The following is a 25535-nucleotide window of genomic DNA, read 5'->3' on the forward strand; positions in this document are numbered from 1 at the left end:
GCTCTCTTTGGATCTGTTTGGATCGGTTACAATCTGTTAGGATCTGTTTGGCTCTCTTTGGATCTGTTTGGATTGTTTAGTATCTGTTTGGCTCTCTTTGGATCTGTTTGGCTCTGTTAGGATCTGTTAGGATCGGTTTGGCTCTGTTTGGCTCTGTTTGGCTCTGTTTGGCTCTGTTAGGATCTGTTAGGATCTGTTTGGATCGGTTAGGATCTGTTTGGCTCTGTTTGGCTCTGTTAGGATCGGTTTGGATCGGTTTGGATCTGTTTGGATCGGTTAGGATCTGTTTGGCTCTGTTTGGCTCTGTTAGGATCGGTTAGGATCTGTTAGGATCTGTTTGGATCGGTTAGGATCGGTTAGGATCTGTTTGGCTCTGTTAGGATCGGTTAGGATCGGTTAGGATCTGTTTGGATCTGTTAGGATCTGTTTGGCTCTGTTTGGCTCTGTTAGGATCGGTTAGGATCGGTTAGGATCTGTTTGGATCGGTTAGGATCGGTTTGGAATCTGTTTGGATCTGTTAGGATCGGTTTGGATTGGTTTGGATCTGTTTGGATCTGTTAGGATCGGTTTGGATCTGTTTGGATCTGTTTGGATCTGTTAGGATCTGTTAGGATCTGTTTGGAATCTGTTAGGATCGGTTTGGATCGGTTACGATCTGTTTGGCTCTGTTTGGATCGCTTAGGATCTGTTAGGATCTGTTAGGATCTGTTTGGATCGGTTAGGATCGGTTTGGATCGGTTTGGATCGGTTAGGATCTGTTTGGATCGGTTACGATCTGTTTGGCTCTGTTTGGATCGCTTAGGATCTGTTAGGATCTGTTAGGATCTGTTAGGCTCTGTTTGGATCGGTTAGGATCTGTTAGGCTCTGTTTGGATCGGTTAGGATCTGTTTGGCTCTGTTTGGATCGGTTAGGATCTGTTAGGATCTGTTTGGCTCTCTTTGGATCTGTTAGGATCGGTTTGGATTGGTTAGAATCTGTTTGGCTCTCTTTAGATCTGTTTGGCTCTGTTGGGATCTGTAACAATCTGTTAGGATCTGTTTGGCTCTCTTTGGATCTGTTTGGATCGGTTACAATCTGTTAGGATCTGTTTGGCTCTTTTTGCATCTGTTTGGCTCTGTTGGGATCTGTTTGGATCGGTTACAATCTGTTAGGATCTGTTTGGCTCTCTTTGGATCTGTTTGGATCGGTTACAATCTGTTAGGATCTGTTTGGCTCTCTTTGGATCTGTTTGGATTGTTTAGTATCTGTTTGGCTCTCTTTGGATCTGTTTGGCTCTGTTAGGATCTGTTAGGATCGGTTTGGCTCTGTTTGGCTCTGTTTGGCTCTGTTTGGCTCTGTTAGGATCTGTTAGGATCTGTTTGGATCGGTTAGGATCTGTTTGGCTCTGTTTGGCTCTGTTAGGATCGGTTTGGATCGGTTTGGATCTGTTTGGATCGGTTAGGATCTGTTTGGCTCTGTTTGGCTCTGTTAGGATCGGTTAGGATCTGTTAGGATCTGTTTGGATCGGTTAGGATCGGTTAGGATCTGTTTGGCTCTGTTAGGATCGGTTAGGATCGGTTAGGATCTGTTTGGATCTGTTAGGATCTGTTTGGCTCTGTTTGGCTCTGTTAGGATCGGTTAGGATCGGTTAGGATCTGTTTGGATCGGTTAGGATCGGTTAGGATCTGTTTGGCTCTGTTAGGATCGGTTAGGATCGGTTAGGATCTGTTTGGATCTGTTAGGATCTGTTTGGCTCTGTTTGGCTCTGTTAGGATCGGTTAGGATCGGTTTGGATCTGTTTGGATCTGTTAGGATCTGTTTGGCTCTGTTTGGCTCTGTTAGGATCTGTTAGGATCGGTTTGGATCTGTTAGGATCTGTTTGGATCGGTTAGGATCTGTTTGGCTCTGTTAGGCTCTGTTAGGATCGGTTTGGATCGGTTAGGATCGGTTAGGATCTGTTAGGATCTTTTAGGATCCCTGCTGGTGGATGATTGTTGACCTTCTCGCTGCCTTTATACGGTGAAACCTCAGGGTAGGAAGGTGATTCTGTGATGATCTGACTGTAATGATCCTCCATGAGGAAACGGCGCCGCCAGCTGAGGGTTTCCTGCCTCGCGCGGCGTCATTGTTGGCGGCGGCGGCACACGTCGGGTCAGCGGCGCTCACAGAGGGGCTGTTGTTGCTGTGTTGGCCGTCAGCCAGCTGCTCTTCATTGTCCCTCTGACAGCGCCTCCCTCCGCTGCTCTTCGTCCTCTATCTGTCCTCCTCATCAGGCGGCGGCTGGCCTCGCAGTAACCTTCCTGCTGCTCCTCCGTCGCTCGGATCTGGCTTGTGTTTCCACCGCCTCCAACCTGAGGTGGATGTTTGTGCTTCTGGTTGTTTTATCTGCCATCGGCCGGACTTTAGAGGAGATAAATGGTGGAAACGAGCTGCGTACGGAGTGCAAAAACCCAAAGAAAATAAATCCCTGCATCATTTTTAAAGCAAAAATGGATTTCTTTATCAGGGATCAACGGAATTAAATATTTATTCATGCAGTTGAACTAATATCCTATGAGGCTGCTATCAATAAAAATACCTTATTTGGCCGTATTGGCCATCATTGATTGTGGCTAAAAGCTGGTTCATACTGTAATTTTTTCTCTTTTCAATAGTTATTATTATAAAAGTACTTATTATCCGATGACTTCATGGAATAATCGATAACCGAAGTCATATTTTTATCAGTTTTCTTCTTGTCTTTCATCTTCTTTGAGATTTAAAGGAATAAGTCGGATTTCTTTAACTATTTTCTGACTAATCGCTGAAAAACTCTGGAAATTTAAGGTTTGGTGCTTAAACATAGTTAGCTAAACATAAATTGTAGCTCAATCTTGACTAAAACAATGATTGGATGCTAATACAGTTGAGCATCTATGCTATTCGTCAACCATGAGGACATGGCTACTTACTGGAGGCCCAAAGACGACAAAAAGTCAAGTATCAATAATTTATGAGGTAGATTTATCTGGTGTTAAAGTTTAACTACCAACTATTGAATCGAAATGTGTTCATACAGCCGCTGGCTAACTGATGAACCAGCTAAGCTAAATGTAAGCTAGCTATCTAACCGTGGTGCTAGCGACCTGAAGGCGATGCTGTTTCTTCGGTTTTCTGTCACCAGACAAATTTTTATACAACAACAGATGTAAATTATTTTAAGGACTGTTCCATATCTTCAGCTAACTATCGATATAACGGTACATTCTTGGTTTTTTACACGTTTTTTACTCCTCTCGTTCAACAGAAAAATATGTGTGGAGGCATTTCACACCAGTTTGTGTGTAAATATTGAGCATTTTGTAAAATGTATGAAACGTGAACCAGACGAGAGTTCCAGTTAATTCTTTTTGATTCTCCTGGAAAGTTTCGGGATATTTAGCAGAAATCGGTGAGCAAACCCACCTCAGAGTTCCTGATTTCTGAGCTGGACTGTTGATATGTTTGATGCTCAGAAAGAGCAGCAGGAAATACTCCGATGTGGAATCGTGGGGGTTTCCATCTTCCCTCTCGGCCGGTTGATGGATTGATGTCGTTTGGGTGCGCCTCATCGTCTGCTTACTCAGCATTTCACCTTTATTTATTCACCTTTACCCCTCGGCGGCTTGGAAACACGATGAAACCTCCAGTTTCATGTAAAAATCTTCCATTTTTCATCTGTTAACTCCGTAAATGTGACATAAAAGAGCAGCGGCTCCACTGATGAACAAGCCAAAACAAAAATGAGTCAAACATATTCTCATTGGAGAAGATCTTTGGAGGTTTTAGCCAAAGATTTAGGTTCAGGTCAAACATTTAGGTTCAGGTCAAACATTTACCGTATTTTCTGCACTATAAGGCGCACTTAAAAGCCTATAATTTTCTCAAAAAACAAAAGTGCGCCTTATAACCCGGCGCGCTTTATATATGGATTTATTCTTGTTAGCTTACGGACCCTGAAGCGATTTTGTGTGGTACACAGCGCTCTGTCAAAATGTTTTAGTAAGACTTTGGTAAACTACAAAGCCGCAGCGCAGCATTACGGCTACAGTAGTCATGAGCGTAGCGGAGTAATATATATTGTCCATCCATCCATTATCTATACCGCTGAATCCGTCGGTCGGGTCGCGGGAGGGGGTGGAGCCTATCCCAGCAGTCAATGGGCGAGAGGCGGGGTACACCATCACAGGGCCACATAGAGACAAACAACCACACACGCTCACACTCACTCCTAAGGACAATTTAGAGATGCCAATTAACCTAACATGCATGATTTTTTGGACAGTGGGAGGAAGCCGGAGCACCCGGAGAGAACCCACGCATACACGGGGAGAACATGCAAACTCCACACAGAAAGGCCCCAGCTGGGTGTTGAACCTGGAACCTTCTTGCTTAATATATATTGTGATTCACCATAATAATAACAAAATTGAACAGTGGGTTATTGAACAGAGAGCAGCGGGTAGAAGCGTCTCTACAGTCTCTATTCGACGGAAGGCAACAGCGTTAGCACGGGACATGAATATCAGTGTAAACAGGGCGTTCAAAGTTAAACTGCGAGCTGCGTGGGAGCAGGGGATGACAGAAGACGAACACACATTCACCAAGGGAGGGAGACAACGCCGGGCGACTTTCGCTACTGTCTGCCAATGGATCGTGGATGCCTGGGCTAAGGTATCAGTCTCAACTGTGGTCCGAGCTTTCACGAAGGCTGGTGTTCAGTCGATTTGTGCTACTTGTCGAGAATTGCTACTTTGTGGTTTTGCGCATGCGCCGAGCCGATTTTATAAGTTTCGTTTTCGAATCATCACTGAACTGCCAGGTAACAGCAACGACACTGTTTTGTTTCGCTTAATGCGCCTTATAGCCCGGTGCGCTTTATATATGAAAAAATTTGGGTTTGGGTTCAGGTCAAACATTTAGGTTCAGGTCAAACATTTAGGTTCAGGTCAAACATTTGGGTTCAGGTCAAACATTTAGGTTCAGGTCTAACATTTAGGTTCAGGTCAAACATTTAACATTTGGGTTCAGGTCAAACATTTAGGTTCAGGTCAAACATTTGGGTTCAGGTCAAACATTTGGGTTCAGGTCAAACATTTAGGTTCAGGTCAAACATTTGGGTTCAGGTCAAACATTTGGGTTCAGGTCAAACATTTAGGTTCAGGTCAAACATTTGGGTTCAGGTCAAACATTTGGGTTCAGGTCAAACATTTGGGTTCAGGTCAAACATTTAGGTTCAGGTCAAACATTTGGGTTCAGGTCAAACATTTGGGTTCAGGTCAAACATTTGGGTTCAGGTCAAACATTTAGGTTCAGGTCAAACATTTAGGTTCAGGTCAAACATTTGGGTTCAGGTCAAACATTTAGGTTCAGGTCAAACATTTGGGTTCAGGTCAAACATTTGGGTTCAGGTCAAACATTTAGGTTCAGGTCAAACATTTAGGTTCAGGTCAAACATTTGGGTTCAGGTCAAACATTTAGGTTCAGGTCAAACATTTAGGTTCAGGTCAAACATTTGGGTTCAGGTCAAACATTTAGGTTCAGGTCTAACATTTAGGTTCAGGTCAAACATTTAACATTTGGGTTCAGGTCAAACATTTAGGTTCAGGTCAAACATTTGGGTTCAGGTCAAACATTTGGGTTCAGGTCAAACATTTAGGTTCAGGTCAAACATTTGGGTTCAGGTCAAACATTTGGGTTCAGGTCAAACATTTAGGTTCAGGTCAAACATTTGGGTTCAGGTCAAACATTTGGGTTCAGGTCAAACATTTGGGTTCAGGTCAAACATTTAGATTCAGGTCAAACATTTGGGTTCAGGTCAAACATTTGGGTTCAGGTCAAACATTTGGGTTCAGGTCAAACATTTAGGTTCAGGTCAAACATTTAGGTTCAGGTCAAACATTTGGGTTCAGGTCAAACATTTAGGTTCAGGTCAAACATTTGGGTTCAGGTCAAACATTTGGGTTCAGGTCAAACATTTAGGTTCAGGTCAAGCATTTAGGTTCAGGTCAAACATTTAACATTTAGGTTCAGGTCAAACATTTGGGTTCAGGTCAAACATTTAGGTTCAGGTCAAACATTTGGGTTCAGGTCAAGCATTTAGGTTCAGGTCAAACATTTGGGTTCAGGTCAAACATTTAACATTTGGGTTCAGGTCAAACATTTAGGTCCAGGTCAAACATTTAGATTCAGGTCAAACATTTGGGTTCAGGTCAAACATTTAGATTCAGGTCAAACATTTAGGTTCAGGTCAAACATTTGGGTTCATGTCAAACATTTAGATTCAGGTCAAACATTTAGGTTCAGGTCAAACATTTAGGTTCAGGTCAAACATTTAGGTTCAGGTGAAACATTTGGGTTCAGGTCAAACATTTCGATTCGGGTCAAACATTTCGATTCAGGTCAAACATTTAGATTCAGGTCAAACATTTAGATTCAGGTCAAACATTTAGGTCCAGGTCAAACATTTAGATTCGGGTCAAACATTTAGGTTCAGGTGAAACATTTGGGTTCAGGTCAAACATTTGGGTTCAGGTCAAACATTTGGGTTCAGGTCAAACATTTAGGTTCATGTCAAACATTTAGGTTCAGGTGTAACATTTAGGTTCAGGTCAAACATTTGGAAGCCTGTTAAATTTCAGAAATTTGAAGGGGTCAAATTTAGCCAATATTCACGTTTAAAGTGTCGTTTGGAGCAAAAGACGAGAGATGAGTTGCTATTTCTGACGTATATTTTAGTTTTTAATGAAAAAATCTGCATGTTTGAGGATCCCGAATCAGAGTTTCCACTGTTTGAGGTTTTGAAGCGTCCCGTTGGATGAAGCGGCGCCACGCTTGATGAAGACGCTCTTTGTCCCCGTTGGCGCTCAGCTTCAGGACGGTTGAATCGAGTGTCAGAGCTTCAGCTGATGGCTCGTCACCTGGCGAAGCAGGAAAACAGGAAGCAGCTGCATCAACATCCTGCTGGCAGCGCCCGGCACAGACCGCCGTCTGTCCAAGCCACAACAATGCCCCCCTGTGTGAGCCGCCGGAGAATCGGGCGCTTCAGCAGCGCCGGCTGCTGCATTTAGGATTTATTCGTGGTGGAAACTCTGGAAACAGCTGTTCCTCTGTGGGGTCTGTGGGGCTGTTGGTTGGTGTTAAACTGGGGTGGAAATAATCTGATTATCTGTGGTTTTTACCAACGTTTGGGGCAATAAATTCAGCTTGTGGGAGAAAGTAAACACCAGCGTTGGGTTCAGGGTCGGACTGGCTGTAAACAGGGCCAGCTGGAGAAAATAGCCCCCCAGAAGGTTAAAATAGCCACCCAGCTGGTTAAATAGCCCCCCAGCTGGTTAAAATAGCCACCCAGCTGGATAAAAGAGCCCCCCGGCTGGTTAAAATAGCTCCCTAGGTGGTTAAAATAGCCCCCCAGGTGGTTAAAATAGCCCCTAGGTCGAGAAAAGAGCCCCCCAGCTGGATAAAAAAGCCCCCAGGTGGTTGAAATAGCCCCCAGCTGGTTTAAAGAGCCCCCCGGCTGGTTAAAATAGCTCCCCAGGTGGTTAAAATAGCCCCCCAGCTGGTTAAAATAGCCCCCCAGCTGGTTAAAAAAGCCCCCCAGTTGGTTAAAATAGCCCCCCAGGTGGTTAAAATAGCCCCCCAGCTGGTTAAAATAGCCCCCCAGCTGGTTAAAAAAGCCCCCCAGTTGGTTAAAATAGCCCCCTAGGTGGTTAAAATAGCCCCCCAGCTGGTTAAAATAGCCCCCCAGCTGGATAAAATAGCCCCCTGGCAGGATAAAAAGCCCCCCTGCAGGATTAATAGCCTCCCGGCTGGATTAATAGCCCCTTTCTACCATTAGAGCTGCTGAAAGCTAATTTAAAGTTACTCTGATTCAACAGCTCAGTGAATTCTGTGAACATTTGATCTCATATTTTACATTTTTTCTCATAACGTCATACTTTAAACTGTAAATTGTTAGTGTTAAAATTGTATTAAATTTGTCATACAAGCATTTAACATCAGAACTTTAATTCCTGCTTAACTTTTTAAAGTTTTAATTGAAAAATCAGAATTTTGACAATTTTTTTTCCCAAACTTTGACTTCATCTTCTCACTTTTACTATATTGTGTCAGATTTCCATCGAATCACTCGGTTTTAATGTTATCTGGATATTTTCAGAGCACAGTTTTTAACCTTTGACCTCAGAATTTTGTACTTTCACATCATTTTTCTTGCTCTTATCTCATTTTCCTGTTTATACCCCAGTTTGATGATGGGATGACAAAGATTAGTCTGTTAAATGAAGCCCGTTGGATGGAAGTGGTGAAATCTTTTGACGGGTCTCAGCCCAGCTCATCTGCCCATGGGCCTCAGAGGGGTGGGACCCCATCTCGTCTCTTTAGTGGGACGTGGGGAGTCTCGAGGCGGACGCAGATTGCTCCTGATGAATTAGTAAAACCAGGCTGAAGGCTCTAAGTGGGTCCGACCCAGTGGCCTACTTAGAGCTACAGTCCAGACGGGTTAATGGTGTCCCACTTTGTTCTGCTGTCAAACAGAGTTCCAGATGATCAGTTCTGCAGATTAGGACCAAATATTTGGTGTTTTGGTGTTGATGGATGAATATGAGCTCCTCCATGTGGTTACGGACGCTTTAAAGGGGACGTGTGACGCCGTTTTCCTGGTTTAAGGCTCTCAGCCATGTTTTTTACAGCTATTTGAGAGACTTCACCAACCCTAAATGGTTTAGCATGTAGCTGTAAGCTAGCAGCAGATGCTAGCAAACAATGCTTTCTTATCAACGTTAATTACATATCCTCTGAGGCTGCTACAGGATGGAAGATGCATGCTCCTCAGAGCAGCTGACAGCAGAACATCTCCACCAGAAGCTGGCTTAATCCGTCCAGCAGGGTGGATGTGAGTGGGCGGGGCTTAGCAGAGGAGGCGGAGTCGCCTTATATCCTCTGAGGCTGCTACAGGATGGAAGATGCATGCTCCTCAGAGCAGCTGACAGCAGAACATTTCCACCAGAAGCTGGCTTCATCCGTCCAGCAGGGTGGATGTGAGTGGGCGGGGCTTAGCAGAGGAGGCGGAGTCGCCTTATATCCTCTGAGGCTGCTGCAGGATGGAAGATGCATGCTCCTCTGTGCAGTACAATCTTAAACTTTTTCTCATTTTGAGGTTTTATGGATAAAACTGGATTTGGTATTTTAATTTTTTATGATTTTATCTCAGAATCTCGAGGTTATTCCTTAATGTTCGTCCCCTAATCAACATTTTCGTCTCATGATCGGTTTTTCGTCACAGTTTTGATATTTTCAGGCTCCTTTTTATTGAAATATCTCCTTTCTAATCTCATCATCTAGACTTTTTATGTTATTTTTACTTCAGTTGGATAGTAATTCTTTTTTCCGCTTTAATTTATATTGGATTTTCAGTTATAAAACGAACATCGTGAGCATCTATACAAGACATCACCAACCGTGCAGCCATGCACAGACACGTTAACAACAACAAAATCAAACTCGGTTGTCAGGGGCAGTTCAAACACATCTACAGTCTGTTATTCCACATTTTAATAGTTCAGTTACTTGTTGGTATCATTTTTCCCAGTTCTTGTCGAAGATATCACCTCTAAGTTTTAGTTGGTACGTCAACTTTTCCATTGAGCAGATATCTCGGATAACCTCAAGCCATTGTTCTTTCCCAGTTTCTTGTGATAGCCTTTTTGCTGGCTATAAGTAGAACTTTTGCCATATATCTATCTCTTCCTTGCACAGCTTCCTCAGTGTTCCCTCGGTACATCGCAGCACAGTCGTTAGGGGCAGCATATCCCATCATTAAGTCTTTAATAGTTGCATTTCCATTATTCCAGAATGGTTTTAGTTTGGTGCAGCTCCAGAAAACATGCATACGGTTGGCCTCCAGGCTGCCACAGAGCCTCCAACATGGCTGCCACAGAGCCTCCAACATGGCTGCCACAGAGCCTCCAACATGGCTGCCACAGAGCCAGCATGGCTGCCACAGAGCCTCCAACATGGCTGCCACAGAGCCTCCAACATGGCTGCCACAGAGCCTCCAACATGGCTACCACAGAGCCAACATGGCTGCCACAGAGCCTCCAACATGGCTACCACAGAGCCTCCAACATGGCTGCCACAGAGCCTCCAACATGGCTGCCACAGAGCCTCCAACATGGCTGCCGGGCCCTAAGCTGTCGGTCTTTAATTTGGGGTGTTATGAAGAACCTGGTTAGATTCTTCCAACCAAGTAGTAGTACATTGTCATACACATTTCATACACATTTCACATTAGAAATGTCTGTATTAAGCTCTGATTCCCATCTGTTTTTTATGAATAGCTTCCCGTACTCCTTGTAGAAACCTTTCTACACTCCTAAGGCCTGTAGAAGGCTGAGACCACCCGAGGTCTGGCCTGGTGATATGCATCTACTATAACTTTAATTATACCATTTAAATCTATACTTTGGGGTCGGTTTTCACCCCTTTAAAATAAAATGGTATCTAAAAAAATCTTGTTATTCATGCCAAATTTCCTGTTTAATTCTTGAAAGCTCATAAATGAGCCATCTTTGAGAATGGTGCAGCGAGCTGTGACACCCTTCTGCCCATTGTTTGAACCTTTGATCATACACTCCTGGTTTGAATTTTGAGTTCAGTTGGATCATTTTGGGTTTTATATCTAACTTTGGAGACTTTTTAGAGTCATTTTCAATCATTTCATCTCCTAAAAGTTTGACCTTTTGATCTCATTTATGGAATAAATGTCTTGTTTTCTATGTGACTTTTAAAATGTCAGAACTAAGTGGGTCAGAATCATATCAGGTCTCACGCTCCTCCTTCGGGCTCATCTGCCCCTCGTTATGTCGGTCAGCCTAACGAGCCTCCTCTTCCTCCTCTTCCTCTTCCTCGCTCAGGAGGAGCTGATTGGCTGCTCGTCGAGCATCACACGGGAAGTAACAGCGTTTGTGTTTTTGTCTCTTTCAGATGCGTTTGTGAACAGTCAGGAGTGGACGCTCAGTCGGGCCGTTCCAGAGCTGAAAGTGGTGAGTTCAGAGGCCCCGATGGGTCGAAAACGTTGTGTACGGCCTGCAGAATAAGTCCAGAACTCACCAACAGCTGCTTCTCCTCCGCAGGGCATTGTGGGTAACCTGGCCAGCGGTAAGTCGGCGCTGGTCCACAGATACCTGACGGGGACGTACGTTCAGGAGGAGTCGCCTGAGGGTGAGAACGCCGGTCTCTGTCCTCCTGATCTGTGGCTGGATCTGTTTCTTCTGTGGTTTCAGGCTTAAAAACTGCAAACATCTGCAGATTACATCCATGAAATAAATAAAAAAAAGAAAGAAAAGCCGATTAGATGACTGGAAAAAAGAGGAGAAATTCATGAACCCAGGCCGGATTACAGCGGGTAATCTTTCGATGTCGAACCTTTGAAACAAAATACGTTTCTTTATGTTTTAAACGGGTTGGTCCCACAGTCCTGAAGACCACCTGAAAGGTGAAGAAAGCTCCACTCAGGACTCTAAAACTGTCAGAATCCTCACTGTTTCCACACAGAAGAACCTGGGAACCTATGATTTAAGATTAGATTAGATTAGATTAGATTGCATTTTATTTATCCCACAATGGGGAAATTCACTTGTCACAGCAGCAACAACAGACATGAAACAAGAAATTAGAAAAAAAGAAAAAGCAAGTACTAAAAAGTAAAAAAAAAGCAAGTACTAAAAAGTAAAAAAAAAGCAAGTACTAAAAAGTAAAAAAAAAGCAAGTACTAAAAAGTAAAAAAAAAGCAAGTACTAAAAAGTAAAAAAAAAAGCAAGTACTAAAAAGTAAAAAAAAAAGCAAGTACTAAAAAGTAAAAAAAAAAGCAAGTACTAAAAAGTAAAAAAAAAAGCAAGTACTAAAAAGTAAAAAAAAAGCAAGTACTAAAAAGTAAAAAAAAAAAAGCAAGTACTAAAAAGTAAAAAAAAAAAAAGCAAGTACTAAAAAGTAAAAAAAAAAAGCAAGTACTAAAAAGTAAAAAAAAAAAAGCAAGTACTAAAAAGTAAAAATAAAAGCAAGTGCTAAAAAGTAAAAAAAAAAAGCAAGTACTGAAATGTACAAAAAAGCAAGTACTAAAAAGTAAAAAAAAAAAAAGCAAGTACTAAAATGTAAAAAAAAAAAGCAAGTACTAAAAAGTAAAAAAAGCAAGTACTAAAGTAAAAAAAAGCAAGTACTAAAAAGTAAAAAAAAAGCAAGTACTAAAAAGTAAAAAAAAAAGCAAGTACTAAAAAGTAAAAAAAAAAGCAAGTACTAAAAAGTAAAAAAAAAAGCAAGTACTAAAAAGTAAAAATAAAAGCAAGTACTAAAATGTAAAAAAAAGCAAGTACTAAAAAGTAAAAAAAAAAAGCAAGTACTAAAAAGTAAAAAAAAAGCAAGTACTAAAAAGTAAAAAAAAAAGCAAGTACTAAAAAGTAAAAAAAAAAAGCAAGTACTAAAAAGTAAAAATAAAAGCAAGTACTAAAATGTACAAAAAAAAAGCAAGTACTAAAAAGTAAAAATAAAAGCAAGTACTAAAAAGTAAAAAAAAAAGCAAGTACTGAAATGTACAAAAAAGCAAGTACTAAAAAGTAAAAAAAAAAAAGCAAGTACTAAAAAGTAAAAAAAAAAAGCAAGTACTAAAAAGTAAAAATAAAAGCAAGTACTAAAATGTACAAAAAAAAGCAAGTACTAAAAAGTAAAAAAAAAAGCAAGTACTAAAAAGTAAAAAAAAAAAAAGCAAGTACTAAAAAGTAAAAAAAAAAGCAAGTACTAAAAAGTAAAAAAAAAAGCAAGTACTAAAAAGTAAAAAAAAAAAAGCAAGTACTAAAATGTAAAAAAAAAAGCAAGTACTAAAAAGTAAAAAAAAAAAAGTACTAAAAAGTAAAAAAAAAGAAAGCAAGTACTAAAAAGTAAAAAAAAAAAGCAAGTACTAAAAAGTAAAAATAAAAGCAAGTACTAAAATGTACAAAAAAAAAGCAAGTACTAAAAAGTAAAAAAAAAAGCAAGTACTAAAAAGTAAAAAAAAAAAAAGCAAGTACTAAAATGTAAAAAAAAAAAGCAAGTACTAAAAAGTAAAAAAAGCAAGTACTAAAGTAAAAAAAAGCAAGTACTAAAGTAAAAAAAAAGAAAGTACTAAAAAGTAAAAAAAAAGAAAGTACTAAAAAGTAAAAAAAAAGAAAGTACTAAAAAGTAAAAAAAATAAAGTGACTAAAAAGTAAAGTGACCTAGTATAAATGATATTGCACATTGTGAAGTTTAAATGAATAAAATATAAATAATACGGATAAAGAAAAATCTCAATATGAGTATCATGGGAAAGGCAAAAACATGAACACATTTTTCATAAGAACCGGAACTCGTGATCATGTTCTCCATCAGTTATGGTTCAGATTTGAATTATCAGCCAAAATGGCTGTTTTTTTTTAAAGATTCTTCATCTTTTCTTAATGTCGGTCGGCTGAATATCGGAGCTCTGGAAACACCCCTGAAAGCATCAGATGGTTGGTTCGACCCTCAGCTCCTGAATCTTTAAATGCTCATTCGGTCCTTTTTTTTTTAAAAGTGTCTCCTCACACGTCCTGCAGTGGCGACCATCTTCCTCATTTAATATTAAAGCTGCACACGTTCTGCACAGAACAGCCACGTCCCGAGGCAAAGACCCACTTATTCTGAAGCCCATGTTGCTTTAATATTTCACTGCGTGAGCTTTCTGCTCACAGAGAAGCTCCACACCTGACAGTTGGAGGTGTTGCTGCTCTTAATCAATCTTTTTTTAATCCTTTCAAATCCTCTCGCATAAGATGAGATCTTGTGCAGCTGATTCTGAAGCTTCCAGTTCGAGCACCTCTGCTATTGAACCCCAGGAGTCCTTAACCTGAAGAAATAGATGTGAAATGACCACCAACATCAAAACCTCTGAAAAGAGATTTATGATCACAGGGAAATGACCAAAACGGAAGAAAAAACAACCACAAAAATATGCCGAACGTCTAAAAAAGAGGCGGCCTGATAAATATGAGACACAAAGCTAACAGAAAAAGAAGATAACAGCTGCTAACAGCTGTTTCTTACGTGCAGTGTGAATGGGTTTAATCAGCGTTGGGAAATGACTCCGCAGTAGTTATTTATCGGCTCCGGCTCCGATCAGCGTTGATGGGAACCCTTCCCAGCACGTGCTCATTTTCTCTGAGGCTAAAAGATGCAGCGTCGGTACAAAGAGATGCCAAAAAGAGACAGAAAAAGAACAAAATGAGGCACTAAATTACATAAATGAACAAAACTGAACACAAAACTAGTCAGAAAGAAATCCCCAACGTCCAAGAATGTGATACCTGGTGTAAACTGAACCATAATGCGACATAAAGACAGAAACACTGAGAATATATGAACAAAAATGAGCCACAGAGGTCAAATAAGAACAACTAAAAATAAAACCAAAGACACAAAATGACCAAAATGAAACCTGAAACGAGCAGAAAGACGTTCAGATTCTGCAGTTTGTTCTTTTGTTTTGGAAATGTCCTGAGAGTACACAACCTGCTTCTATTCTTATTTTCATGTGTTCAGATAAATCTGCACTGGAAAAAATGTCCCTCCAAAAATAAGTTAAAAAAACAACAAATAAAAGACGTTTTTGCTTGAAATAAGCAAAAAAAATCTGCCAATGGAACTAGTGAAAATCGGCTTGTCCAGATTTCTTGAAATAAGATGTGATATTTAGGACTTTCGAGTTAAAAGTGATCTTGAAATTAGCTTAAAAACCTCTTCAAATGTCAAAAAAAGCTTGTTTCATATGATATGTGACTCAAAACAATTTGTTTTAAAGACTTTTTCACTTAACAAGATATTCCAGATGTATCGTCTTCAAACAAGTCCCTATATCTGGCTGAAATAGAACTTGTTAGGCAGTTGTGTCTTATATTAAGTGTAATGAGATTTTGACTCATTACACTTAATTTTGATGAGAAACGAGACAAATATACTTTGTAAGACTTTGATTTTTTCCAGTGTGCGGGGATGAAAATTAGTCTTATTGGCACTTTTAGTGCATAAATTAAGTGGAGACATCAAAACACAGTAAAAAGAAAGTAGTTTGACTTTAGTTTTTATGGCACAGTATGCAGAATGTTTATGTGTTTTAAAAACCTGGTTGTTTAGGTTTATGATTCTCCACCATAGCCAACAATGACAGATGTGGTTTACCTTTAAATCCGGTCAAATCGTAACTTCCTGCTCTGTCCCTCAGCTTCAGTTTGGCCCTCGGGACGTAACTCCACAAACTCTTTTACTGGAAGTGTTGAATTCATTCACAGCGCCTCAGAAAACAGCTGCTTTGGCTCGTTAGAAAAGGTCCGATAAATGTTTGGAGTGTTTGCAGAAGTCTCTGCACCCGAAAGAGCAGAAGTTTTGCACTCAGTTTCAGTAACTGGAGCTGCAGCTAATTAACCCTCCTTGACCCTGTTGTATATTTAAAGCCTTGAAAACCATCAAACACAGTTTATTTAGAAAGAAAACTTAGCTTGCTTTTGTCATGTGGGACCCACCCGGATCAGCCCACAAACCATTTCTGGCTGCCGGTCCCTCGGTGGATAAACTCGCCTTCGATGTGTGAGGGTCAGGAAAGGAAAGGAGGGCACCTACAGTTGTTGAAAGGCAAGAGAAAGCGCTTATATTTGAGATGGATCTGCTTGTAGATCAAAGGTTGCAGTGATGAAAGGGGACTCCACGTTGTTGGTGATGGGGAGTCCCCGCAGTGGATTGTTCACGAGGTGTTTTTACTAGAATATGATAAAATCTTCTATAAGGGGCCCCTGCTGAAAGCTCAGGCCCCCCTAATGACACCACAGCTCTGCCAAAATCAACACGACACGGCTTTTCAATCGGCTCCGCGTACCGTGTCCGAGCCGGCCCCAAACAACAGCCCCCCCCGCGTCTTTGATCCAACGACTTGGCACCGCCGCCCGTCAAGGAAGCGGCGCTTCAGCTCCGATGAAACGCAGAAAACAAACCTCTTTGAAATTGTTGCATAACCGTCAAGAAATGAAAGCAGCTTAAGGGGAAGAAAAGACCAGGGGAAGCAAATTCCTCACGTCTAAAAATACGCTGCCGCCGCCTGGATTCCCATGGCGATTGATTGGGAGCGGAGTTGGTGGCTTTCGAGCGGCACCCCGAAGCCACAAACCAGAACTATTCTTAGTCTGGAGCCTCGGCTGCAGCTCCTGTTAATGAGGCTCCTGTTCAGAGTGGAAATGCTGCTCTTTTTTTTGCTCGGGACATTTTTTTTGAGACGGATGTCAGTCGTGGCGCTGAAGTACAACAAGAAACTGAATAAGTTTGAGTAGCAGCCGCACATGGGATCCATTATCCAGGCTGGGAAATCACCCACAGCCACCGAACTGATGCTGTGGTTCGCAGCTGTGGCGCACACAAAGAGCCAAGCTTTATTCAGAGGTCGTGCTGTTTCTGCAGCCTGCAGGGAAAAAGAAACACATCCAGTCAAAAACGACCAGATTACGTCTCTATTTCAGCCTTTATAGTTTATAAATGACAAAGGAAAAGGGCCTGAAGCCAGATTTTAGACACACAGTTCCTGTCTGGAGGATCTTTACCCGCTCTGAGATTTGGGGCTTGGCTTGCTTCATTTTTGAGGTCATCAAAAGACATCATGAGACCGTGGCATACTATCGGCTTGTGGATTTTGGGGTGTGTTTCATGGTCTTTTCAATGGAATCTGTTCTTCTCTCTGACAGTGACGTATTTTCACACATGATCCGTCCTCTGTCGGGCTGAACAAACAAACCTTTGATCGTTACTGTCCAAAACTTGCTTCCAAAACATGGTGGAGATGGTCACATTTAAAAGATATGTCCCTAAACATGGTGGAGATGGTCACATTTAATAAGATATGTCCCTAAACATGGTGGAGATGGTCACATTTAATAAGATATGTCCCTAAACATGGTGGAGATGGTTACATTTAATAAAATATGTCCCTAAACATGGAGGAGATGGTCACATTTAATAAGATATGTCCCTAAACATGGTGGAGATGGTTACATTTAATAAGATATGTCCCTAAACATGGTGGAGATGGTCAGATTTAATAATATATGTCCCTAAACATGGTGGAGATGGTCATATTTAATAAGATATGTCCCTAAACATGGTGGAGATGGTCAGATTTAATAATATATGTCCCTAAACATGGTGGAGATGGTCACATTTAATAAGATATGTCCCTAAACATGGTGGAGATGGTCACATTTAATAATATATGTCCCTAAACATGGTGGAGATGGTCAGATTTAATAATATATGTCCCTAAACATGGAGGAGATGGTCACATTTAATAAGATATGTCCCTAAACATGGAGGAGATGGTCACATTTAATAAGATATGTCCCTAAACATGGTGGAGATGGTCACATTTAATAAGATATGTCCCTAAACATGGTGGAGATGGTCAGATTTAATAAGATATGTCCCTAAACATGGTGGAGATGGTCAGATTTAATAATATATGTCCCTAAACATGGAGGAGATGGTCACATTTAATAAGATATGTCCCTAAACATGGAGGAGATGGTCACATTTAATAAGATATGTCCCTAAACATGGTGGAGATGGTCACATTTAATAAGATATGTCCCTAAACATGGTGGAGATGGTCACATTTAATAAGATATGTCCCTAAACATGGTGGAGATGGTCACATTTAATAAGATATGTCCCTAAACATGGAGGAGATGGTCACATTTAATAAGATATGTCCCTAAACATGGAGGAGATGGTCACATTTAATAAGATATGTCCCTAAACATGGTGGAGATGGTCAGATTTAATAATATATGTCCCTAAACATGGTGGAGATGGTCAGATTTAATAAGATATGTCCCTAAACATGGTGGAGATGGTCAGATTTAATAATATATGTCCCTAAACATGGTGGAGATGGTCACATTTAATAAGATATGTCCCTAAACATGGTGGAGATGGTTATATTCAATAAGATATGTCCCTAAACATGGTGGAGATGGTCATATTTAATAAGATATGTCCCTAAACATGGTGGAGATGGTTATATTCAATAAGATATGTCCCTAAACATGGTGGAGATGGTCATATTTAATAAGATATGTCCCTAAACATGGTGGAGATGGTCATATTTAATAAGATATGTCCCTAAACATGGTGGAGATGGTCACATTTAATAAGATATGTCCCTAAACATGGAGGAGATGGTCACATTTAATAAGATATGTCCCTAAACATGGTGGAGATGGTCACATTTAATAAGATATGTCCCTAAACATGGAGGAGATGGTTATATTTAATAAGATATGTCCCTAAACATGGTGGAGATGGTCACATTTAATAAGATATGTCCCTAAACATGGAGGAGATGGTTATATTTAATAAGATATGTCCCTAAACATGGAGGAGATGGACACATTTAATAAGATATTTCTCTAAACATGGTGGAGATGGTCATGAACAACCAAAATAAAAGAAGTAAACAGATCCAGCTTTTTTCCTTATCCCAGATCTTTGAGCTCCGACCTCCAGCTGACTGTGAAGGAACCTGTTTTTATTGGTTTTATTACTCTTTATTCTGTCTTCCAGCCTCTCCTCTGAATCTTCTCTGTTGGACTATGCATGCGTTAACTGTGGCTGCATCTTTGATGTTGTTTTGCTTTGTGTTTCCTCTCTTTCTGCTTTCTGGGCTGCTCTTGTAAAAATAGCTGACGTGGATGCAGGTAACTATCCACTGCCTCTCTTTTTTTTTAATCTGCTCATCTCTCCATCTATTGATCATCTGCCTCATTGATTCTGACGGCAGGGCGTTGAGAACAGCTCGGGTTCAGCGCTGCAGCTCCTGTCCATGTCTTCTTCTTCTGTTGTTTAAATGCAGTAAAATGCCTGATGTCTGCTGATGGATAAAAACAGCAGAGAACTGTAGATAATTTAAGACTCAAAAAGTAACGTTTGCCTCTTTGAATCGAATATGTGAAAACATAAATTGTGGAGTAAATTTTACATTTACAAAACATTAGGATGACTCCTGAACAGGTTTCTCCCAATAAGATATTCAATCAACTATCAAACACACCAAAGCTGATAGATTTTTATAAAAATAGTTTAACAGTGAGGACACATTCTTCTATGAGGCGCATTTGCTTTGATTTCAATTCAATCGAAATCAGGTTATGTGTAGAGTTTATGTGAATTGGCACTTTAAAAAGTCCAATTGTGTGAAAATAATCCCGTCGTTTTAGAGTTTAACTGGTGTTTCATACGTCCACAAATGTGTTAATGAGCCAAAGCAAGAAATGCTGTCAGATACGATAAATAAAAGACGAGACGATGGGATTATCCCTTTAGGTGAATCTGTCTTGGACTCGACTTCACAGCTGTCGGAATGAGATGAGATCGTACAGATTTGTATGAAAGTTTGATAAAAGTAGGAACAAAAGAGCTCTGAAGACGAATAAGTTTGGGTAATTTTTCAGTCTCATAGTTTGTGTGAAGGTTGTATCGACATCCTCTGAGAACACACCGCTGGTAAATCGATTAAAGCGGCGGGTTTTCACTCCTCCCCATCACCTTCTACCAGATAATCAAACTTTAGTTTTAGTTGTACGATGAGGTCCCTAAACTCTCTGATACCACTGGTAAATAAATAACGGTCATTTGGTAACGTGTGCGTCACAACGAGCATTATGATACCAAACCGACTCCTTTCTTTTTGATGATCAAACTGTTAACATCTAAAGGCACGCCATGTAGAATAATATTCATATATAATATCCATGTAGAATAATATTCATATATAATATCCATGTAGAATAATATAATATAAAATACGCTTTATTGGGAGCTGAAAGAAAACAGAAGGAGTCAGATGGTAACTAAAGTCCGCTGACACCATAAACACGGTATAACCTTTGGTTAATCTCCACCTTAAAGCTGAAAATGGTGTGAATCCAACATCTTGACTTTCTTCTTTGGAGGAACATCAAGTGCAATAATAAGTGCTCGACTTCATCAGATTCTTTTAGCTTTAAAGCACGACTAAACTGCCAGGACCTGGAGCTGCTGAACCCAAAGCTGAACTCGATCTATCGATCAACATTTAGCTCCGCCCCCTCGTTTCGGCACCAGTTCTGGTGGTCATCACACACAGCCTCACAGCATGTTCATCGATTGTCATCCTCATGAAACTAACAAGTGACCAAGCAGAAAAAACGTGTTGGCCGATGGCTTCAGACCTGCACCTTCATCAGTTTATGACCCAGGAACTCGACCAGTGACCCACTCATTTTGGGTTATTAATAGGGATGGGAATTGATAAGATTTTTACGATTCCAATTCCATTTTCGATTCTGCTTAACGATTCGGATCTTTATCGGTTCCCTTATCGATTCTCATTTGGAGAAAAAGGACAACAAACCGGTCGATTAGCATCAACTTTGTTTAGTTTAGAAGTAACACGAGTCATGACCTCACAAACCCAACAACGGTGAGGTCCACATTGGTCTATCATGGCCTGGGTAATTGAACTCTTCCTGCTCTGGTGAAAGGAGAAGCTGGAGGTAGAGGTGAACTGGGGGTAGCACCACCAGCCTCTGGCTCTGAGCCAGTCAGGCTCTGTCTCTCATGATTTCATCTAAATGTAATGCCTGAGAAGGCATTCATTTAACCTTAACCGTTACTAACAGCAGCTTTTACAATCAGGCAAATGGCGCTAACATGATAGGCAGTGTTGGTTAGTTAGTTAGTTACCAGCAGTGTTAGCCGAGGACATGCTAACGCTACTAACGTTGCTAATGTTGCTGGGTTCAGATTCACCAACGTTAGTCCGGAGCAGATCGAAAACGCGACATTCATTCATAGTTATTGCATGTTGGTAGTATTTCCTCCCTTTGGTGAAATATTCACTTTGCAAGTTGCCCTGTTGTCGTCTTTTTTAGGGATGTGTAACCAAACTTTCGAGCGTTTGTACCGCTTGGGCGCCATGTTTACTGTTGACTGCGCTGGACTCGCCACGCAACGTTGCGTGGTGACATCATCCGCGCCCACTGGAATCGATAAGGGAATCGTTTGCAAAATCGCCAAACGATTCCAAGGAATTGAAACACTGGGAACCGGTTCTCAACAAGAACTGGTTCTCGATTCCCATCCCTAGTTATTAAGATTTAGTCATGTTTCTATGCCTGTGCGGCTTCCACCAATCACAAAACTCCACCCAATGAGAAACCAGTTGGTGTTCTTCATGTAAACTCTTGCCACATACTTTCTCACCGATTGATCGTATATATGATTGATCTATCAGTAAGAACAGAAACAACGTCACAAGGATCAGTTGCTAAAGTGGTTTAGCTGGTTTTCCCTGAACGTTCCTGTTGGGAATTTCTGCATCCGGAGGCTTCGGCCCAGAATACACACGGCTCTGTGTGTTTTGTGGTGGCGCAGATTATAATTTACATTACAGCTGCCTTCACCCTCCTCCTCCTTCTGAGCTGATTGGCCACACAGTCATGGGAAAGCCAAAGAAGTGTGTGTTTGTGTGTGTGTTTATGTAAAAATAAAGTTGGAAACGGTCACAGTGAGGACATTTCTGCGCTCTGAAGGCTTCAAAGGTCTGTTTTACAACTCAGAACTGGTCTCAGGTCAGAATCAGAAGTCCCAGGATTGCGTTAGGAGGACGAACATCTCAGAAAGAGGTTTTTCTGGATGGATTTAACTTAGAAAACCAGTCAGAAAGCCTTAGAATCCAGATGTCTCCCCCACATCCTTTTTGCTGTCTTGTTTATTCCAAACAAGCCCTGCTTGGAAGGTCCGAAGCATGCTTCGACCCTGCATCAATGGATGGACTCATTTTGTTATTGTGCAGGAGCCGTGAGACTTATGATGGGGCGGGGGAGGGGTAACACGCCACGTTTCACATCTCAAATCCAGTTTTTAGTTCTTCGTGGTCCCCTTTTTGAGAGTTTTACATCATTAGAAACTCGTGAAGCTTTGCACACACAAAGATGTGGATCAACATAGACAACATTTTGGTGCCCAATTCCCCCACTTAGCCCTACCTCTACTTTTATCAGGGTAGATGGTGGTCATCCAGCCATCCAAGTGGTCCCCAACACCCCAGTTGAGAAGCTAGATTACCAATCAAGAATCAGGAATGAGAAGGTCTGGGGATGCTCTTAAACGGAGTCCCAACATTGGACCAAGTCTACCCTAAACCAAACAAGAAGTTCTCCAACTAGAGTTTAAATTTGGTCCATAAATGGAACCTGAAAAGCCTCCCGGACTCCGACCGAAACATAACTGGAAGTCCACCATATTTGGCATTTCTTTATGTCAACAAATCCATCAGCGAGATTTAATGAGCTCGATGTTTGGTGAATCGAATGCAAAGACCTCTGACTTGTAAAACTGGGAAGCTTTTCAGATTTTCAGGTGTAGTCGTAGCACCACCTGATGGTAGCAGACAGTCAAAGGTCACCGGTCACTTAGAGGTTCTGTTCAACAGAAGGTCGACCGTAGGGTGGTCTCAGGTAGGGAAAGGTCCAGGTCTGAAGACATCTTTATGCTCTCAGAGATGTAACAAGCTTTTAAGATGCTTTTAAAGTTCTTCTCTTTCCATTCAAATAGATTTGATCCTTTGAGTTTCTCTTCTTGTTTTTTTTTTTACTGTTTTTATGGACGTTGGTGCAACCTTTTGCTCACTTTGTCACCATGTAAATCTTTGAACCTTCAAACGATGTGACGGTTCAGATTCAGAGGAGCTGAGCCTCGAACACTTTGTATTTCTACGTAATTTGGGCTGAACTCGCATTACAGAACGAGTTATTCGTGGCCTATTCGTCTCTAAGTGCAGCGCCGTGTTTTTGATGACAAACCTGAGCTCCCTGTTGGGTTTAGAGTAAAACTTTAATTTCAAATCCTGCTTTAAGTCTGCAGAAAGTAGCAGAGCGTGTTGGCCTCCACATCCTCCACCCTCGCCACTCGCTCACACTCGTCCACGCCGTTCTGAGATCAGATGATGCTGATGAGATGAGCCAAAATAACATCCAGGCTTCATTTTTAGCTCCGGCCACTTCCTGTAAATCCTCAGGAAGAGCTGTCTGTTCCCACAGTGAGCCAAACTGCTGCAGTTTAATGTTTGTGTGTCACGGGAAGGCGACTCAAAGCAGCAGTACGCCACAAGCCTGCCACCCCATGACAGCTTACAGCTGGAGTTTACTCATGGGGATCCTTTGAAGGGTCAAAGTAGAGATAAAACCTCAGAGCTGACGGCTGGAGGCCTAAATCTGACAGGGAGGGAACAGAAGTCACCGGCTTCCTTCCACACTGTACATTCACCCAATCATTTCCATCAATCACTCTAACACGCACTTCCATGGGTCACCCGATCAGCCGGATCAATCGGTCTTGGCCTCTCTGAGCCGTCGGGCTGCAGTAGCTGACGGCTGTGCTCGTCTCCCGCAGGCGGTCGCTTCAAGAAGGAGATCGTGGTCGACGGCCAGAGTCACCTGCTGCTCATCAGAGATGAAGGAGGCCCCCCAGAGGGTCAGGTAGGTACTGCACCTGCACAGAACCTGCACAGAACCTGCACACCGATGCCTAACAACATGGTTTTAATGCCTTTGCCTCTGAAACACACTTTAAAGGGACAGTTCGCCTCTTTAGACATGAAGCTGTACGACATCCCATATCAGCAACATCATTTCTGAACATCTTCTTACCCCCTGCTGCGTCCTGTGAGCAGAGTTCCAGCCTCGTTTTGGTGCTGATGAAGGTAGTCCGGATAGTTGGCTGGGGTTTAAAAAATAAAGCGTTTTGCTTCTCAGAACAATATGCGTTCAACAGAGTAATACATTTGCATCACAGAATGGTTCTCCAGGAAAAAGTCAGACCTCACAATCTCTTGGCCCTATTTTCTCTCCCTTCGTATCACTGCCTGCTGCCGCCTGCCGACAGCCGCGCCTGTTACGCTGTTTGCTGCACGGAAGCAGGGGACTGCTCGCTCTGCGCTTCGGTCTGCACAGCAGGAAGGATTTTTGTCATTTTATCCACATAAAACTCAGTAAAATGTCTTTCAGTCGGATCTTTTTCATGTTTTTTTGTCATTTTATCCACATAAAACTCAGTAAAATGTCTTCAGTCGGATCTTTTTCACGTTTTTCTGTCATTTTATCCACATAAAACTCAGTAAAATGTCTTCAGTCGGATCTTTTTCATGTTTTTCTGTCATTTTATCCACATAAAACTCAGGAAAATGTCTTCAGTCGGATCTTTTTCCCGTTTTTCTGTCATTTTATCCACATGAAACTCAGGAAAAAATCGCTTGGCCCTATTTTCTCTCCCTTCGTATCACTGCCTGCTGCCGCCTGCCGACAGCCGCGCCTGTTACGGTGTTTGCTGCTCGGTCTGCACAGCAGGCAGTGATACGAAGGGAGAGAAAATAGGGCCAAGAGATTGTGAGGTCTGACTTTTTCCTGGAGAACCATTTTGTGATGCAAATGTATTACTCTGTTGAACGCATATTGTTCTGAGAAGCAAAACGCTTTATTTTTTAAACCCCAGCCAACTAGCCGGACTACCTTCATCAACACCAAAACGAGGCTGGAACTCTGCTCACAGGACGCAGCAGGAGGTAAGAAGATGTTCAGAAATGATGTTGCTGATATGGGATGTTACACAGCTTCATGTCAAAAGAGGCGAACTGTCCCTTTAATAGATTTGAAACTAGCAAACTTTGTAGGTTAGATTTTCCCTTTTGTCACGTTAAACAAACCCTTTTTTGTGTATTTTTTTGGTGCGTGACAACAGGATCCATCAGGATGGAAATGGGTCAGGTCGGGGGGGTTTCACTGACCAAATCCAGATCTAATGTGGGCAAGTCTAGACAGAAAAAAGTCAGATGTATGAATAATTCACCTGTTTTCTTCCTGCTCGTGACGGCCTCTCTTCTCCCCACGCTCTCTGGAGTTTTTCTACATCTGTTCATCTGCCACAAAGATGTCTCTTCCACCTTTTTTTTGTGCTGAATAAAAGATGTTTTTAGGTGTCGTTCTCAGCAGCCGGTGCCCGCTGACAGAAGTGTGAAGCTGCCTTTTGTTCAGATTGAAATGGATTCATGGTTTCTTTCTGCAGTTTGCACTGTGGGTGGACGCCGTCATCTTCGTCTTCAGCCTGGAGGATGAGATCAGCTTTCAGACGGTGTATCACTACTTCAGCCGCCTCGCCAACTACAGGAACACCGCCGACCTGCCGCTGGTCCTGGTCGGCACACAAGGTCCAAAACAAACGCTACGCCACGTTACACATATCAAGTCTTTAACTTTAAGTCTTTAATTTTAACCTAAACTTTCTCAGATTTTTCTCTTTTGTCTTTAAAAGTGAGTTCGGTTCCCCCAATAACAGATCTGCATGTCGACAACCTTCGTCTATGTCTGAAGCGCTGCTGCCATCTAGTGGTGCCAAACCATAAGTACAGTTAAACTGGCATCTC

The 25535-nt window shown here is 41.6% G+C and overlaps 1 protein-coding gene across 6 annotated transcripts in view; it reads left to right on the forward strand.

Moving 5' to 3' along the window:
- The window catches only part of agap1 (ArfGAP with GTPase domain, ankyrin repeat and PH domain 1), a 234564-nt gene that overhangs the window by 66195 nt on the left and 142834 nt on the right, over positions 1 to 25535 (forward strand). For 4 of the 6 annotated variants that reach the window (XM_075477312.1, XM_075477308.1, XM_075477309.1 and 1 more), the window contains exons 2-6: positions 10982 to 11040; positions 11131 to 11218; positions 18760 to 18774; positions 23510 to 23595; positions 25178 to 25319. In XM_075477312.1, coding sequence (XP_075333427.1) covers positions 10982 to 11040; positions 11131 to 11218; positions 18760 to 18774; positions 23510 to 23595; positions 25178 to 25319 — 390 coding nt within the window. The remainder of the gene's footprint in view (positions 1 to 10981; positions 11041 to 11130; positions 11219 to 18759; positions 18775 to 23509; positions 23596 to 25177; positions 25320 to 25535) is intronic. The other 2 variants (XM_075477313.1, XM_075477310.1) reach the window with 1 other exon arrangement.

The sequence above is a fragment of the Odontesthes bonariensis genome, chromosome 11, assembly GCF_027942865.1.
Source record: "Odontesthes bonariensis isolate fOdoBon6 chromosome 11, fOdoBon6.hap1, whole genome shotgun sequence".
NCBI lineage: Eukaryota > Metazoa > Chordata > Actinopteri > Atheriniformes > Atherinopsidae > Odontesthes > Odontesthes bonariensis.